At 38.4% G+C, this 18,449-nt stretch overlaps 1 protein-coding gene and 1 pseudogene across 1 annotated transcript in view; one reads left to right on the top strand and one right to left on the bottom strand.

Moving 5' to 3' along the window:
- Ccny (cyclin Y) overlaps nucleotides 1-18,449 on the top strand; it is a 229,068-nt gene that overhangs the window by 146,313 nt on the left and 64,306 nt on the right. Inside the window, exon 2 of the mRNA XM_047520181.1 lies at nucleotides 12,120-12,194. Coding sequence (XP_047376137.1) covers nucleotides 12,120-12,194 — 75 coding nt within the window. The remainder of the gene's footprint in view (nucleotides 1-12,119; nucleotides 12,195-18,449) is intronic.
- LOC124961532 (la-related protein 1B-like) lies at nucleotides 491-1,531 on the bottom strand (annotated as a pseudogene).

The following is an 18,449-nucleotide window of genomic DNA, read 5'->3' as shown; positions in this document are numbered from 1 at the left end:
CTTAGTCCATGTGAAGCATTGTAATACATGAGTTACACAATGTTCACCATAGTGAAGGGCATACCAAGAGCCAAGGGCCTGGCAAACTGGGAAATGCCATGCTCTGCAGTCCTCTCTTTCTGTTTTACAGACCTGGACATAAGCACATATGCCTGGAAACAAAAGACAGAAAACTTGCAGAATTTCCACAATGATAATAATTAGCTTCTCCCACAAATAAAAACAGCCATGCAACCTAAGTGCAGTCACACAGAAAAATTTGGGTAGGCAGTTCCTGGAATGCCAGCAGCAGTCCCTGGCTCTGTCTCTCATCGTGGCAGAGGTGGTCATCTCCACCGTTGTGCTGCCCAGGGGTTGGCAGTGGACACTCTCACACAGAAGGCAGACTGGTGACTTCTATCTCTGTAACACAGTTTGTTCCAGTATTTACAATGCATTTCAGTGAGTCACCTGTTCCACTGCACATTCCTGCCAGATAACATCCAGGGCATCAGTAGATCATCACTCTGACTGTGTGTGAGCAAAAGGCTGAGCCTGGCATGAACTCCAGACAATGGATCAACCGAAAGAAGTCTGTCTGTGGCACACTTCTGGGAGGAGGGCCCGGGATTGGCCATTTTTCTGGTTCTGTCTTTTTCCTCATTTTCTCATCCACAACTTCTATTTCTGTACTGTCCTTCAGGGCCTCTAAAATGAGACTAAGGTTTATGGTGAGAGCCTGAACGTGAAATCTAGCAATCAGGGAAATAGGCAAGAAACCTTGCTCATCCATTTTTCTCCGAAGAAAGAAGTTATGCTCCAAGTTTTCTGTACTGAAGATTGATGCTTAATATACTCTTTAAGCATTGCTTCTTCCACAGGACATACCTGCACATCTATACCGTCATCATAGTAATACATCATACTGGTGTTCATTTCTGTTTGAAATGACTTACCCATCCTTTCACCATGTTCTCAGTAACCACATGAATAATCAAAGTTCACTCGAGGGTTTCCTCTGCTTCGTCCTCTTCCCGGTCCTTGTCCTCTTCCTCTGCATCTGAAGGAACCTCAGATATTACCCCCCTCACTCCCTCACATTGGACACTTCATCCTGATCATCTCTTCTTTTCTGTCTCACCTCCAACTTCGTGTGTTATTTCTCCTGTTATTATGGGATGACTTGGTTGCTTCAGGTTGACACCAGAGCAATCCCCAGATCCAGGTCTCTCCTGACTCTCTGGTCTTACATCATCTAAATGCAGTGGTACCTGCTTGTGTTTATTAGCTCTCTTCCATTGTCTGCCTTATCCTCACTGACATTTTTAATAGGACTGTCTAATTTATGTCCTGATGTTCTTTGCTCTCAAGGTTACTCCTCTTCAACCTTCTCTTCTTTTTCTTTTCTAATTTGTGACTTATTTCCTTGGCTGATGATACTCTGAGACTGCAAAAAGGTTTTTCCAATGCTCTCTAACTCTCCTGGTGTTGACCAGTTTGCCATATCACTGAAATCACTGGCCTTACTGGGTTTCTTTGTCTGGAGTTTTCCTGCTTTATAATTTTGGGGGAGCTGAACTCTGCTGCTGCCTAACTTGCCAGGGAGTGGAGAAGGGTACCAACTGAGGAGCCCACCTGGTGTTGCCCCTGCGGCCGCCAGGAGGGGGCGATCGTGCAGCCCCACTGGCCCACCAGGGCCATGGGCGCAGGGAGGGGTGTGCTCGCCTCCATAAAGTTTTTTCAATACCCATTTTAATAGCTATTAATTATGGGGCATTTATTGCATACATATTTATTGCTGACACCCTACATATTGTTTTATATAAGTGACTTCCAATCTTTGCAGCAATTTTCTGTTAGTGTTACAAGCCACTTTGTAGATAAGGAAACTGAGAACCAGAGGAATATCACTTAAACCATAGAACCAGCAGAGATTAATTCAAATCTAGGTCTTTTACACTATAATAATGTGATGTTTCTACTTACCATTTGAGCTTCTCTTTGGGGGAATTCCAGTACAGACTACTCTCAGCTTTCTGAATGTGGATTATAGAGTTTATAGAGTTCTTCACAGGGCTTTCATTCGTTTTATTTTCTTCACTGGTACTCCATACCTTCATTTTATTATTTATGTATTCATTCATTCATTCATTTATGTTCTTATTAGCTATACATGATAATAGAATGTATTTTGACAAATTATACATATATGGAGTATAACTGCTCATTCTTTTGGTTGTACATGATGTAGAATTACATTGGTCATGTAATCATACATGCACATAGGAAAGTAATGTCTGATTCATTCTACTATCTTTCCTATTCCCATATCCCCTTCCCTTCATTCCCCTTTGTCTAATCAAATGAACTTCTATTCTCTGCCCTCTCCCGCAGCTCCCACAGTGTGTTATTATCCACTTATCAGAGAAACCATTAAGCCTTTGCTTTTTTGGGACTGGCTTATTTCACTTAGCATGATAGTCTCCATCCATTTACTGGCAAATGCCATCATTTCGTTATTCTCTGTGGCCAAGTAATATTCCATCATGTATATATACCACATTTTCTTTATGCATTCATCTGTTGAAGGGCGCCTAGCTTGGTTCCATTGCTTAACTATTGTGAATTGAACTGTTATAAACATGGATGTGGCTGCATCACTGCAGTTTGCTGATTTTAAGTCCTTTGGGTATATAATGAGGAGTGGATAGTTGGGTCAGTGATGGCTCCATTCCAAGTTTTCTGAGGACTCTCCATACTGCTTTCCAGAGTGGTTGCACCAATTTGCAGTTCCATCAGCAATGCATGAGTGTACCTTTTCCTCCACATCCTCACCAACATTTATTGATGCTTGAATTCTTGATCATTGCCATTCTGACTAGAGGGAGATGGAATCTTCACTGTAGCTTTCATTTGCATTTTTCTACTTGCTAGAGATGTTGAACATTTTTTCATATATTTGTTGACCAATCATATTTCTTTTTCTGGGAAGTGTGTGTTCAGTTCCTTTCCCATTTATTGATTAGGTTATTTGTTTTTTTAATACACCTTCATTTTAGAAGAATGCTATAATAGGACAGGAACTTGACCTAGTTTGTTCACTTTTATATTCTCAGTATCTGGAACTCAGCAGTTCCTGTCACTTAACAGATGCTCAGTGACTGTTTATTGAATGAATGAATAAGTGAATAAAAATCATGGCAGGATGGACTGGCCTTGACAGTGTTCATACTCATGTTATCTAATCAAACGCTAATTTATGCCATCACAATGTAATTGCAAAGGTAAATATGTGATAGAAATATGATGCATTTTGAAGTCATTGAAAATTACATATTATTGATATTAGCCCTTTGAAAATAAAAAAATGTGTTCTTAAGATCATGAATAGGAAAGAATTATGAATAGGAAAAAGGGGATTAGTACCCTGAAATAGTCTTTTAGTAGCAACAGGATTGAACACAATATTTACCATATAGCACGGACTCTTGACACATATTTATTCTATTTAACTGAATTCACCGGAATAGCCTTGACAGGAATTTTTTTTTTTTAAAAAGAAGTATTTATTTTTGATCCTTTCTGTGTCCATTGTTTTGTTTCAGTTCTTTGATTTTAAGCACGCTATTTTCTGTCTCATAGGATTTGGGCAGATATTTCATTCTTTGTGGTCCTGTGCTATAATGTGTCATGTGCTTCATCTTGTTTGACCAAATTATGAGTTCATGTAGGATAAACCATGTCTCACACTTTTCTTCTTTTGATAAGTTAGCATGTGAGGTCCTTGAAGAGCTTGGCAGGAGCAGGTAGGAAAGTCATAGCTGTGTTCCGGGGAGACAGGTCTAGGGTCAGGACTGGGGCAGTGTGAAGTTCCTGGTGAGGGGCTGTTGCAAAGAAGAGGAGTATTTGGTTTGGTGTTGAACTGAGGGAGGATTATGTGAACTTTAGTGTTCAAATTTTTACTTTAAAAATATATAGTATACCATTAGAACTGACTTTAGCAAAGTGGTTAGTGTCCTTTAACTATGAAGTTCATTTCATACAATATGGAAAGTCAATATTCCATGAATTTCTTCCTTTTAATTCTTGTCATTTGGGAACATCATCTGACTGAGCTGACAATACCGTGCTCTTCCAAGTGTGTTGCAACCCATATATGTTTTGGGTACCATTTTTTCTGGACTCTGCAGTCGGGGGGGTGGATCTTTTTCTTTATAACTTAAGTAGCAGATTTGTCTTGCTTGACTTGAGAGTATTGAGTGATACAACAGGTTTATTTCGCTTTGCTTGTGAGGATGCTGTTTTTTCCCATTTTTAGTTTCCTGAAAAGTTGGAATTCCTATGCCAAAGAATATATTATAATAACTGTATATCTTTTCAAGATCTGAGTTTGCTCTCTTAAACTTGAATCCTAGGAATGACCTGGCGGTTTTGCATACAAGTACTTGGCCTTTTTGGATATTTAGATCTATGCTTGATAAGCCAGATTATATGGTTGAACTCCTGTATTCATCTGCTGTTTTTATTACTGTTAATGAAATACTCAAGACAGGCCACTTTATAAAGAAAAGAGGTTTATTTTGGCCCACAGTTCTGGTTCAGTGTGAAGTGTCACATCTGATAATGACTTTTCTTGGCCGAGGCAGAAAACATACATGTGTATGTGTGTCTTTCTGGTTTCTCTCCCTTTTGCTGCCAGGATTCAGTCATGGGGCCCCCTCCTAATGACTTTATCTAATATTTTTTTTTTACCTCCTAAAGGCCCCACCTTTGAACATATAGTTGGATTAAGATTTTACCTTCTTAATATATCACGATAACGACTAAATTTAAGCAGGAAGCCTTAGGGGACACACACAAACCACATCCAGTCCATAGCACCTATCTTCACATTACAGGTACTGAGAGAAGTCAGTTCCTCAGACTTCTGTGCAAAGGTAGCCCATTGGCTTGTACTCATCAGATGTGTCATTACTTTGCTCTTTGTTATGGAAAATAAATCTAGGTTAGGACTAGAGAAAATGCAAAATAGTATTATGATGTAGATCTGAAATGTCCCTCCAAGAGCTCATGTGTTAGGTAATACAGGAGTGTTTAGAAGTGAAATGATTAGATTTGAGGGCTGAAACTTTATCAGTTCATAAAGTGGATTAATCCTGTGATAGATGCATGTACTACTGGGAGGTGGGACGCAGTTGGAAGAAATAGGTCACTGAGGGTGTGCCCTGGAAGAGTCTGTCTTCTCCCTGACCCCTTCTCACTCCCTGATTCCTAGCTGCTATAAGCTGAACAACTTTCCTCTGCCATCATGTTTTTCCTCACCTTAGCCCAAGAGCAATGGGAGTTGATTGGCTATGGACGGAGAGGCCTCTGTAACCCATGAGCCAAAATAAACTTTTCCTCCTCTAAGTTATTTTTGTCAGGTATTTTGGTCATAAAGACAAAAAACTGACACATTAGCATTAATGTTTTTTCTAAGTAATATACAGGAAGTTATGAAAATGTTGTCCCCTAATGTGTTCAAAAACATCTGAACATGCTTTGAAGTATAAACTAGTGATGACCTTAGAAGCTCCCCTCAGTAGCATTGTGTGCCCTGGTGTTCAGAAGCAGAGAATTCCTAGAATTTTCTTTGTGGAAAAACCTCCTGGCTATCTCATATGGTATCTAGATTCTGAAATTTAAATTTCAGGGAGATCTTGAGGAATATTGTGTGTTATGAATTCAGCTTTAGGGGCCTCTGTTATTCCCTCTGCACCAATCTTTGCCTCACCCCTAATGCAGGCTTCAGTCCTTATAGGGCAGCCAGGATCCCAGGTAAGGTGTGGTATAGTAGGGATGGCAGGAGTACCAAGTTCTTTCACTACCCAAGTGGACACTTAATCCTTCTCAGCCTCACTGTGCTCATCACAGTAGATGCTGATCTCATTTTCTCTAAAGTTAGCTTGAGTTGCTCCTCATTAGAGTACAGGGTTAAGGTGGTGCCTGGTCCTCATCAGGAAACAACTTGTGACACAGTGAGCATTAAAGTTCAGACCTAGAAGTATGACATGGCCATAAAGGAAACACAAGATAGCTTTTTCCTTGATAGCAATTGGTTCTATACCTCTCATGGGGAAAGCGTGAAGTGACATTCTTGCTGCATGGTTTGCCCGTAGGAGAGAAAACAGAAAGAATGAAGACACACAGTGGCAGTTGCTAGAGAATGAGGTTACCTACCTCAGAGGTCCCTCTGAGCTGTTGTGAGTTCCAGTAGCAAGTGGACAGTGCTGGTGAGCAAAACTTAACCCTAGTGGCTATGCACAAGTCTCCTTTGATTTCAGGAAAGGTTCCACGGCCACAGCCAGGAGAGTTCTGGGCATGTCCTGTGAATACTAGCATGAGCTAGAGAAGTAGATCACCATCTAAGAGGGTAGTAGAGGTTTAATCAGTTTTTACAAGTTGTCTTAAAGTAAATTTTTCAAATTACAGAAGTTTAAAAATCATACCAACAAAAGTGTGCTTAATGTAGAAACTTTAAAAAACACCGATAAGCCAAGACAAAAACAAATTAAAAACCTCAATTGCATTATTCAAAGAATATTGGTGTATATGCTTTTGGATATGTTTTCTGTGCCTATGCATATGCCCCAGAGTGTTATCATACTGCTTTCCTCACCTAATGACATGTGGCTTTCCATGTCAATAAAATGTTCTTTGTATGATTTTTAAATGGTAGATTAACATTTTATTATGTAGATTATTTTAGCATTTTCACTGATTTCACCACAAGACTGAACAAGAACAATTTTAGAGGAGGAAAAGTTTATTTGGGGGCTCACAGTTTCAGAGGTTTCAGTCCATACATGACAGACTCCATTCTTCAGGGCCTGAGGTAAGGCAGGACATCATGGTGGAAGAGTGTTGTGGAGAACAGCAGCTGGAAGCATGGCCCCAAGAAGTAGAGAGAGAGAAAATTCTGCTCAATAAGGACAAAATGTATAACTCACAGGTACTTCCCCAAAGATCTACTTCCTCCAGCCACGTCCTACCTGCCTGCAGTTACTACTCAGTTAAACCCCTATCTAGATTAAGCTTTCTTGCATTGTTAAACTTTCTTGCATTGTCTCACATGAGCTTTAGGGGAACACTTCAAACCATGGTCTAAACCATAACATTGATATATTATTATTAACTATAACAAATGTCCTATTGTTGGAAGCCCTCTCTTAGAATCTGTGACATCCCTAATCTTAGCAATTTTGAGGACTTTTGTGCATTATGGCAAAGAATTCTAATCTCTAAGACATTCTGGGATTTAGGAGCAGGATCTCATGCTTAAAGAATTGGCAGTATTTTGTAGTTTTGCCTTCAAATAGGAAAGCTTTACATGCTTTGTGGTGTTCAAAAAACCACATCTGATAGCTTTTAATAACAACACCTGGGTTTAAAAAAAAAAACTCGGATCAATGAGTAGACATTGGGTGTTAAGGAACAAAGTAAGACTTTCCAATGAAATTGAAGATGCCATCAAAAGCCTACCTACAAAGAAAAGCCCAGGATCAGACTGATTTTCAGCTGAGTTCTACCAGACCTTCAAAGAAGAACTAACACCAATCCTCCTTAAGTTATTCCATGAAATAGAAAAGGAGAGACCCTTTCCAAACTCATTCTATGAAGCTAGTTTCACCTTGATACCAAAACCAGACAAAGAAAATAAAACTTCAAACCAGTATTCCTGATGAACATAGATGCCAAAATTCTTAATAAAATTATTGGCGAATTGTATACAAAAACTTACTAAAAAGATAGTGCACCATGATCAAGTGGGGTTCCAGGGATGCAAAGTTGGTTCTACATATGTAAATCAGTTAACATAATACATCACATCAGTAGACTTAAAGACAAGAATCAGAAAGTGCAGGAAAAACATTTGACAAAAACAGCATCCATTCATGTTCAAAACACTAGAAAAACTTGGGATAGTAGGAACATACCTCAACCTAGTAAAAGTTATATATGTTCAAGCCAAGTCCAACATCATTCTAAATGGAGAAATATTGAAAGCATTCCTTCTAAAAACTGGAGCAAGACAAGGATGCCCCTTTTCTCCATTTCTTTTCAACATAGCCCTTGAAATCCTAGCCAGAGCAATTAGGCAAAAGAAAGAAATTAAAGGGATAGGAATAGGAAAAGAAGAGGCCTGCTTTCTGATGACATGATCTATATTTAAAAGTCCCTAAAATCTCCACCAGAAAACTTCTAGAACTCATAAATGAATTCAGCAAAGTAGCAGAATATAAAATTAACACCCATAAATCAGTTGCATTCCTATACACTAATGATGAATCAACTGAAAATGAAATTAGGAAAACTATCCCATTCACAATAGCCTCAAAAAAATAATTTTATTGGGGATCAATCTAACAAAAGAGGTGAAAGACCTCTATAGTGAAAACTATAGGACACTAAAGAAAGAAATTAATGGAAAAACCCCCCACATTCTGGGATAAGCAGAATTAATATTGTCAAAATGGCCATACTACCAAAAATGCTATACAGATTTAATGCAATTCCTATTAAAATTCCAGTGATATTTTTCATAGAAAGAGCAGTCATGAAATTCATTTGGAAAAACAAGAGTCCCAGAATAGCTAAAATAATCCTTAGCAAGAAAAGTGTAGCAGATCTTAAATTATACTACAGAGCTGTAGTAACAAAAACAGCATGGTATTGGAACCAAAACAGACATGAAGACCAATGAAACAGAGTAGAAGATATAGAGACAAACCCACGTAAATACAGTTATCTTACACTAAACAAAAGTACCAAAAATTCATTGGAGAAAAGATAACCTCTTCAAAAAATGGTGCTGGGAAAACTGGAAATCCATTTGTAGCAGAATGAAATTGAACCTTATTGCTTACCCTGCAAAAAACTCAACTGAAAGTGGATCAAGGACCTAGACCTTAGATCAGAGACTCTGCGCCTATGAGAAGAAAATGTAGGCCAAACTTTCCATCATGTAGGCTTAGGAACCAACTTCCTCAACAAGACTCCTAAGGAAATAAAATCAGGAATCAATAAATGAGACTGTATCAAGCTAAGAAGCTTTTTCGTATTAAAAGAAACAATCAAGAATGTTAAAAAAAAAAAACAACCTATAGAATGGAAGAAAATCTTTCCCACCTGAACCTCTGATAGAACATAAAAATTCAGGATATATAAAGAACTCAAAAAACTTCACACCAAGAAAACAACCCAATCAATAAATGGCAAAGGAACAGAAGAGACTCTTCACAGAAGAAGAAATATGATCAATCAACAAATATGTGAAAAAATGGTCAACATCTCTAGTAAGATTCCATCTCACTTCAGTTAGAATGGCAGTTATCAAGAATACAAGTAACAATAAATGTTGGTGAGGATGTTGAGGAAAAGGTACACTCATGCATTGCTGATGGAACTGCAAATTGGTGCAACCACTCTGAAAAGCAGTATGGAGAGTCCTCAGAAAACTTGGAATGGAGCCATCATTGACCCAACTATCCACTCCTCATTATATACCCAAAGGACTTAAAATCAGCAAACTGCAGTGATGCAGCCACATCCATGTTTATAACAGTTCAATTCACAATAGTTAAGCAATGGAACCAAGCTAGGCGCCCTTCAACAGATGAATGCATAAAGAAAATGTGGTATATATACACGATGGAATGTTACTCGGCCCCAGAGAAGAATGAAGTGATGGCATCTGCTGGTAAATGGGTGGAACAGGAGACTGTCATTCTAGGCGAAATAAGCCAGTCCCAAAAAACCAAGGCCAGATGTTATCTCTGATATGTGGATGCTACACACAGTAGAGGGTGGGGTGACGTAAGAATAGAAGTACTTTGGGTTAGACAAAGGTGAACAAAGGGAAGTGAGAGTGGAATGGGAATAGAAAAGACAGTAGAATGAACTGGACATAACTTTTCTGTGTTCATATATAAATACATCACCAGTAAAACTCCACATCATGTACAATCACAAGAATGGGATCCTAATTTGAATAACTTATCCTTCATGTATGTATAATATGTCAATATACACTCTACAGTCATTACATATCTAAAAAGAACGAATAAAAAAAATGAAAAAAGAAAAAAATAAGGCTTTGTGGTGCTGACACGGTTTGAAGCCAGGGCATTGGGATGTTGTTATTGCCCCAGGAACGTGTAGGCACCACACGCTCATCACTTTTAGTTGATGCTTTTCCACAGGGATTATGTTAAGGTTTCCAAAAGTTGAACAGCTTCCATAGTGGTTAGGATTACATATTGCCTTCATTTTTATATGTAGAGGTCCTCAAAAAATTAGCACCTTTGTTATTTAACCCCCCATTTAAAAAAAAATCATGATCCTAGTTGAGCAGAAACCTTCCACAGTCATTTTCACCATGAATTTTCTGGCCTAACTTCATCAAATTCAAATTGAAGTGTTTGAAAAATTGTTTATCTTTACCATCTTTCTCCTTTCATCAACATCCATCAATGCCTTTAGCTGTGAAACACTGGTGTAACTTTAATACAAGTTATGTGATACCAAAAGAACCAGATAATTGATGTAGCATGTGTTTTAAGATTCAGTAGAGCCACATTCAGTGGCACAGCCTGTAATCCTAGCCCCTCAGCAGGCTGAGTCAAGAGGATTGCAAGTTCAAAGCCAGTCTCAGCAAAAGGGAGGCACTAAGCAACTCAGTGAGACCCTGTCTCTAAATAAAATACAAAATAGGGCTGGGAATGTGGCTCAGTGGTTTAGTGCCCCTGAGTTCAACCCCAAGTGCCCTTCCCCCACAAAACAAAGATTCAGTAGGTGTTTTTTAAATCAAGTTCCAGTGAGAAATTAGGAAGTACAGTTCAGGAAGTGATCCGCTGATGTGGGAACACTATGTCATGTCAGAGGTTTGCTGAGGATAAGTGATTTGGTGTTGCCTTCGGTGTTCATGTGACCATCCTTGTTTTTCCTTTCTTTTATCTTTGACTTCATTAGCTATTTAAATTAAGGTTATGTACCATTTGTTTTCATTGGTATTGATTAGTTTTTTAAACATTCATTGAAATAATTTAATCTCATGTAGTTTTCATTTTGATGATATAAGCTGATTTGAAGACCATTCTGACATTCCAGTGTTTTTTTTTTTTTTTTTTTTTCTTTGTCCTCCCTAACTTAATTCTCTTGGCTTGCTTAACCAGTCTTTTCGTAGAATCAGATTGAGCTTCTTGTTGCTATTACTTTCGTTTTCTTTATTTTTTTGTGTTTAACTGAAAAATTCTTTTGTAGTGTGATTCTGAGTCGACAAGGCCCTAACCTTTGAAGATTGTTCTAATTCAGGGACTGCTGCAAAACCAAGTGCCTGGGAGTGGGAAAGAAGGAAAGTAAGGGGTGCTGTGGAGTGTCAAGAAATGGGAGAGGACTGGTGCCTGAGGATTTGGAGTCCAGTGTACCATCTGAAGGGTGTGACCTCACCAAGTGATCTGATTTCTTCAGAGAAGGTGGAAATAGGGATTTTTTTCCTTGTGGTGTGTTTGATGTCTCTTGATTTTTATATGTTGACCTGAATTGTTTTTTCCAAGGTATGGATCAAAGAGAACACATGTGTGGCCAGATTAGGCCTACAAATGGCCAATAGGCAGTGTTTACCCTAAGGGATAAGTTTTGCTTTCCAAAATAATTTTAACTAAGCAGGGTGTGTGGATGCTGATTGAACCTACCCAGTTGAGATATCCTGTTTTAATCACCTTGATGAGGAACCTCTTAACAGTGGAGTTCAGATGGACTTCAGATAGAGTTCAGACAAACCTGTTGCAGTGCAACTCACCATAATTGCAGATAATAATTGGTCCTTCTGTTTTGTGGTCTCTTGGGTGTAGAACATACTCTTAAAAATAAAATGGAGTTTGAGACATCCAGCCTGGATGTCTAATTTTTATGTAGGACTCTTTTCACATTTCTAAAGAATAGTGTTTTCAATTGAACCAAAGGAATCTATTAACAATAACGAGGTTCCCAGAATCATTGAAATGCATTAGCAATTAAGGTTGAAAAAAATTGAAAATTAATCTTGGCTGTCCTTAGTTATCAGATGGTTATTCATATATATTTTTTTTCTTTCTTTAAAGATTTGAACATGGAATTCAATCCTTCAGATCATCCTCGGGCCAGCACAATATTCCTCAGTAAATCTCAGACAGACGGTAGGTTACTAATTTGTTTTTTTAAACAAAAAGGCTCATGTTTATAGTTAGCCTACATCTTGATTTTCCATTTTCAATGTGAAATAGTATGCCTTTTACTGACCCTGAAGTATGTGTTTAATGGTGATTCCTTTTGTGTTTCTACTTTTGTAATGAGTTGTTTTTAGAATTTACCATTTGAAATAACTAACTTGATTTTTGCCAGTTAGCTTGATTATCTCTATATACATTCTGTAGCAGGAGTTTTTACTCTGAGTCAGAAATTTACCTTTAAAAACTGATAACTTGTATCAGTTCTCAAAAGATCATACAGGTTTGTTACATTGGACAGTATATAAAAGAGAGCAAGATGTAAACCTTAAGTAAAAGCACCACTCTCTTGTTTTGCCTACATGACTGAATTGAACCTCTCTACACTTGTAGCAGATGTTTTCTTTTTTGCCAGGGTTTTTTTTTTTTTTAAATATTTTTAGTTGTAGATGGACACAGTACCTTTAACTTATTTATATGTGGTGCTGTGGCTCGAACCCAGTGCCTCATACCTGCTAGGCAAGTGCTCTACCATTGAGCCACAACCCAAGCCCTTTTGCCAAGCTTTTATCAGCTTGTTCTTACAGAGCTTAGGATCTTTGTGGTTTATCCTAGATGTGTTTAGGATTCCTCCTAGGGGTTATTCTTTTTTTTTAGCCTCTGGCTTATCTCTCACTGTTCCCTGCCCTTGGTTACAAAGAGGAAATAGGATAAAATTTATACGGTACAGTGGTCATAAATCTTGGTAGTATGCCTATAGAAAAGAATGGCATATAATTATATAATGACCAGGATATTATTTTATGATATGGAAGTCCGGTAGATTCTGTTCTCGATTTTTTGGCAAGTTGCTTAGCTCTAGTTTAGAGAAGATCCTGAAGTGACTAGAAGATAGCCAAACATGTTTAAAATAGTAAGTTCATAACAAATTGATAACTTCTTAATAATGATTAGGTTAACAATTTTGGCAAGATATAATACTGATGTGATACTGGTTATCTTTAATTAAGCAGGCCACTGAGTTGACTTGAAAAACTTTGGTGTGGTTACAAAAAAATAAATGTTTTCAAGAGTAAGAGTAAATTAGTATAGGCATCAAATACTTGTGAAGGCAATTTTGAATGTATTGGATACATAAAACCCACATTTCCCCCCCCCGGTTAAATGGGAGGCCATTGGGAGGGGTAGAATATTACAAGGGAAGGAGAATAATAGTGAGGATTAGAGTTTGGGACAATGAAAAGTGAAGGTCAGAAGAACTCAATGTACTTACCTGCATCATTCAAAAAATATTCTAACAGGATTATTATATCAGGATATATCAGGATAATTATATCAGGACCTCTAGGTGGAAGGAAGTGACCTAGCAGAAGAAGCTTAGGGACATACTCCTTCCAGAAATAGCGTAGGGACATACTCCTTCCTCTGTCCTCTGGATCTCATTCCTCTTCCTCTTCTGGAACACTAGGCATTGATTACTCTAACCCCTTAGTTTGTTGCTTTAATATCTAAAATGCTGGATCTTTCCACTCAATGTGTAAATACACTGTGAACATACATGTTACAAATGAAAAGAAAAATCACAAATGCTCTTTCCCCTTTAAAAAAAGGAGTTTTCCTTTACTCCTGTGTTTAGTGACAGCTTCTGTACCATACCTACTTTTCCTTTCCATTCACTTTCCTACTGAGGTTTTCCACCCCATCACAGTTCTGTGGAGTGTGGGTAGTAAGGTTACTGGAGGACATTTTCCCTCCCATATATTGACCACTCTGGTGGCACTCGCCACCACCCACGTCAAGCTTTTTAAAACTTCTTCTTTTTTTTTTTTTTTTTTTGGTGGTACTGAGGATTGAACCTAGCGGTCTTCTGCCACTAAGCTATATTATATTATCAATGCTTTTTACTTTTTATTTTGAGATAGGATTTCACTAAGTTCCTTAGGGTCTCACTAAGTTGTTGAGGTTGGCCTCAAACTTACTCTCCTCCTCTCGTAGCCTCCCGATGCTGGGATTATAGGTGTGCACCACCATGGCCCGATTGACTTCCTGTCTTCAACCAGGCCAATTTGCTGAGAATGTCTATCTAATAAACAATTGCTTTATTCATAGTTAAAAGAAATAGATGGGGGCTGGGAATGTGGCTCAGTGGTAGAATATGCCTGATATGTGCAAGGCCCTGGGTTTGATCTTTAACATTGGGTGGGGGGAGGGGGGAGGGGGGAGGGAGAGAGGAGGGAAGGGAGGGAGAGAGGGAGGGAAGGAAGAGAGGAAGCGGGGAAAGAAAAGAAAATAAATAGGTCTTTAAAATATGTAACTTTGGTAATTGAATTTTTTTGACGAATTGACTGTTTGATGAATTGGCTTTTGGCAAATTGGTTCCAAGAAATCTTCCCTTTCTGTAAGTTCCTTCTCAGGCACCCTTCTGAGAAATAAGCTTCTTTTCCTCCATTTATCCCTTTAATTTTGGTATTTCCCAGGATTCTTTCTTCCACCCTCATATTGTTTTGGTCTTTACACAGTTCATTGTGACTTTCATTTCAGCTATAATGTCCCACCAGATGTTTCTCTGCAGAGTTTAAAACCAGTGCATCCAGTTGCCTGCTGGACATCTTTACAATGAAGGTCACAGTTTCCTCTAACTCAATATGTCCCAAAGGGAACTTAGGAACTCAGTTAACTTCCTACATTTCCTACCCTGCCTGGGTCCCTAAACCAGAGAAGGCTTTGCATTTTTCTAGACTCTGCCTGCTTCTCTCATGTAGGCACCTGTGCTGGAGCTGACTTTGCACTGCTCACACATCTTCCTAGCTCCACTTTCAGTGATACCATGCTGGGCTTACTTATACCACAGAAATTGGTAAATGCTGCAAATAAGAGCATTCTTTTTTTGAACATTTTCCAGCATACCATGGCATGTAGGTTATCTAAGGTATATTGAGTTTTACCTCTTACATAGCCATTGAATCTTATTGACTTTCCCATTCTCATTGCTGTTCCCTTAGGTTGGGCTCAAAATTTCTCCCTTGGATTACTGTAGCAGCCCCCTAGGTTGGTCTCCTCAACTTTGACCTTATGCTCTCCAGACCTAGATCTGTGTTGCTACTAGGTGAAGGGACTTTGTATAAATCAGATATGATTTTGTCACTTTTTACTTAGTTTTTTAGTTCCCAGTTGCCTTAGAACAAAGTTGCAAATACTTCAGTCTAGAATATAAGGCCCTTCATGGTCCAACCTCTGCCTTCCTTCCCAGTCTACTTCTTCTCTTCGTTTTATGCTTCTGTGCTCTTGCAGTTCTTCAAATATGACCATTGCTTTCTGCTTCTTTGCATCTGCCTGGATTTCCCTTCTGTCTTTCACATGGCTCATTTCTGTCTTCAGGACTCATTTCTGCCATCACTTCCTTGGTGAAGGTTTCCTTGACCCCTCAGGTTAAGTAGGCCTTTGGTGAGCTCCTACAGCAGCCTGTGAATGCTTGCTTTATAGTCAGAACCAAATTGGGGTATTTCCTGGTCTCTGCCACCCACTAGCTCCTAGAGGGAAAGGGACAGTGTTCCCTGTGCTTCCCTCAGTGCTTGTGGATGTGCCAGCCCAACTGGTTGAAAGAAGGAAAAATTACAGAGCCAGGAAACATTCTTGGTTTGATTGTTATAGTTCTTCACTTGGATAAATTCTCATTTCCATTGCATGACCCCATATTCTAACAGTACTGGAGCAGTTCACAGTTGTGGGACCCACTCACCCACCCACCCATGCTAGTTTTGTTATAATTGGAAGAAATGTTATAATCCAAGACAGCAAGACCCACAGCATCTGTTAGATTCCTTTCCTTTGAATCTGGTAACTTCTCTTTCCTTCAGGTTCATGTACTTTAGTGGTTTAGTCTTTGAGTGTGGGGTGATGACAGTTATGTTAGGGCAGCTACTTCTTAGGTCCACAGCCTTGTAGCTCTCTAGATTTTGCAGCTTGTTTTCCTCTGCAGTCCCCTCCACCTCTTTCCTTCTCCATGCTTGATGGACAGACAAGCTCTGTGGGCCATGTGTTCCACCTACCACCTGTTCATTAGTCTGATTTAGATGTTACCTGGAATAAGTAGAGTTTCTTGATTGCTAATTTCCCTTTCCGTCTGGATATCAAAGAGGTTTAGGCTGGACTTGGTAACTTTTTCTCATTCTTTAAAAAGATACTGGAAACTCCAGCAAAACAGAATGATAATAGAGTGCTTGCTAATTAGACCCTTCCAGCTGGCTGAAGTTAGGGGTATTCTATCCAAAGCCAGAGTGACTGCCCTTTCTGTCATTTCTTTGCACAAATAAGATGTCATTGCAGACTTCTTTTGTAAAAGAGCCATTCAACAAAGAAGGGACCAAGGGTTCCTCACAGGGTGGAGAAAATTGCCAGAGGGGAGAGAAATTAATTCGCTTGACCTGCCTTGGCTTTTTATGCGATCACTTTTGCTTGCAGGGAAGAATTGCATGTAGTTCCTGATGTCTGCATCTTTTCTATACCTATTTTAATTTATTATGTTCATAAGATATGAGAGCTTATGCTTAAGTACTAGGAGAAAATAGCCAATTTGCATCATTTTTTTCATTAGTATCATTTTTAGAAGCCCTTTGTCTTGAAAAAGAAATTGGACAAAAATTAAATCATGTGCTCGTACAGGCATACCTGGGTATATGACAGAATTCTGTGTTTCTCAAGAATCCTTAGAAATAATTAAGGAATAAAAACTGATCTTTGAGTGGCTTAAAACCAAAGTAGAAACAAAAAATTCAGAGATAAAAATATGAGCTGGGTTAAGTGGCACACTCCTGTAATCCCAGCAGCTCAGGAGACTGGGGCAGGAGGATTAAGAGTTCAAAGCCAGCCTCAGCAAAAGTGAGGCACTAAGCAACTCAGTGAGACCCTGTCTCTAAATAAAACACACACTAGGGCTGGAGACGTGTGGCTGAGTGCCTGTGAGTTCAATTCCTGGTAAACTGTCCCCTGCCCCCCAACTTGCCAAAAAAAAAAAAAAAAAAAAGAGCCATGAATTTCTTTGCACATTCTTTCAGAAATACTAAAATTGAAATAATGTTTTATGACCAATTCTGTGTAGAATGTGTCTGATCCTGGGCACAGTTGAACTTTAGCATAGGAAGAGGACCAACCTTCTTGTGTTCCTTTTATCTGGCATTTAGGAGCATGTTTTGTGCCAGAGATCTCTTTCCTTGGTCCAGTCCAGTGAGCTTCTTACCCTTCCCTCACCCACAATTTCCCAGCTGTCTTTATTATCTTCATGCACACTGAGTTTTGGGATGCCCTTTTCTAGTTCCTGGTCTGTCCCTCTGTGTGTCTCCTCTGGAGCTTGTCAGGCTCTGTAAGGAAGTCAGATGTTGAAGCATTCATAGGAACCAAAGCTCTTAAATATCAGTGATTTTCATTCTTTTTTCCCTTTGCTTACATACCATTGAAAATAATTTTGAGAAACTATGAACTTCCTCAAACATTTTTGTTTTAATGTTAAAATTTTTCATCCTATCAAAGGATATACTTTCTGATGTATTATAAACAATATTTTAAAATAAAACTATCCTTTAAAAATAAGTTTCAAAAGAACTTTAATTACTGTAGTCTTTTGATATCCACCAAGTCATTTCAAAATATTATGAACATGCTCTTCTTTAGCCATGGGAAATTTCATATCATTCCATTTTCATCTTGAACTTTGTATTTTCATTCTTTTTCCACAGAATTTTATTGTAATGTGTTTTGATTTCTGAAAATCATTTCTCATAATATCATATTTCTCATAAAAATATGGAGTTAAATTCAATCTTTTTTTATTTTTGACAGTTATAAGGCTCAAAATGTTAAAATATATTATTATACTTACCACTACTCAGTTGATCAGAATATAAATATTCAAATTTTAATGAGTATTAAAACTAAAAGTGGAATTTTTTTTAGAAAAAACATTGCTTATTAAGATGCTTCGGGGCTGGGGAGATAGCTCAGTTGGTAGAGTGCTTGCCTTGCAAGCACAAGGCCCTGGGTTCGATCCTCAGCACCAAAAAAAAAAAAAAAAAAAGCTTCTATGGTTGAATATTACTTAGTTCTGGGATGAGGGCAGTATTCACCATCAACGCCTTTGTTTTTGTATTGCTGAGGAACTTCATGCACCTACATAAACAGGAATAGAGGGACTTTTGTTATAGTAATATCACTGAATTATTTTACTCTGTG

Source organism: Sciurus carolinensis, chromosome 12 (assembly GCF_902686445.1).
Source record: "Sciurus carolinensis chromosome 12, mSciCar1.2, whole genome shotgun sequence".
NCBI lineage: Eukaryota > Metazoa > Chordata > Mammalia > Rodentia > Sciuridae > Sciurus > Sciurus carolinensis.
Note: the sequence above shows the minus strand (reverse complement) of the source record. Positions and strands in the feature narration are given on the sequence as shown.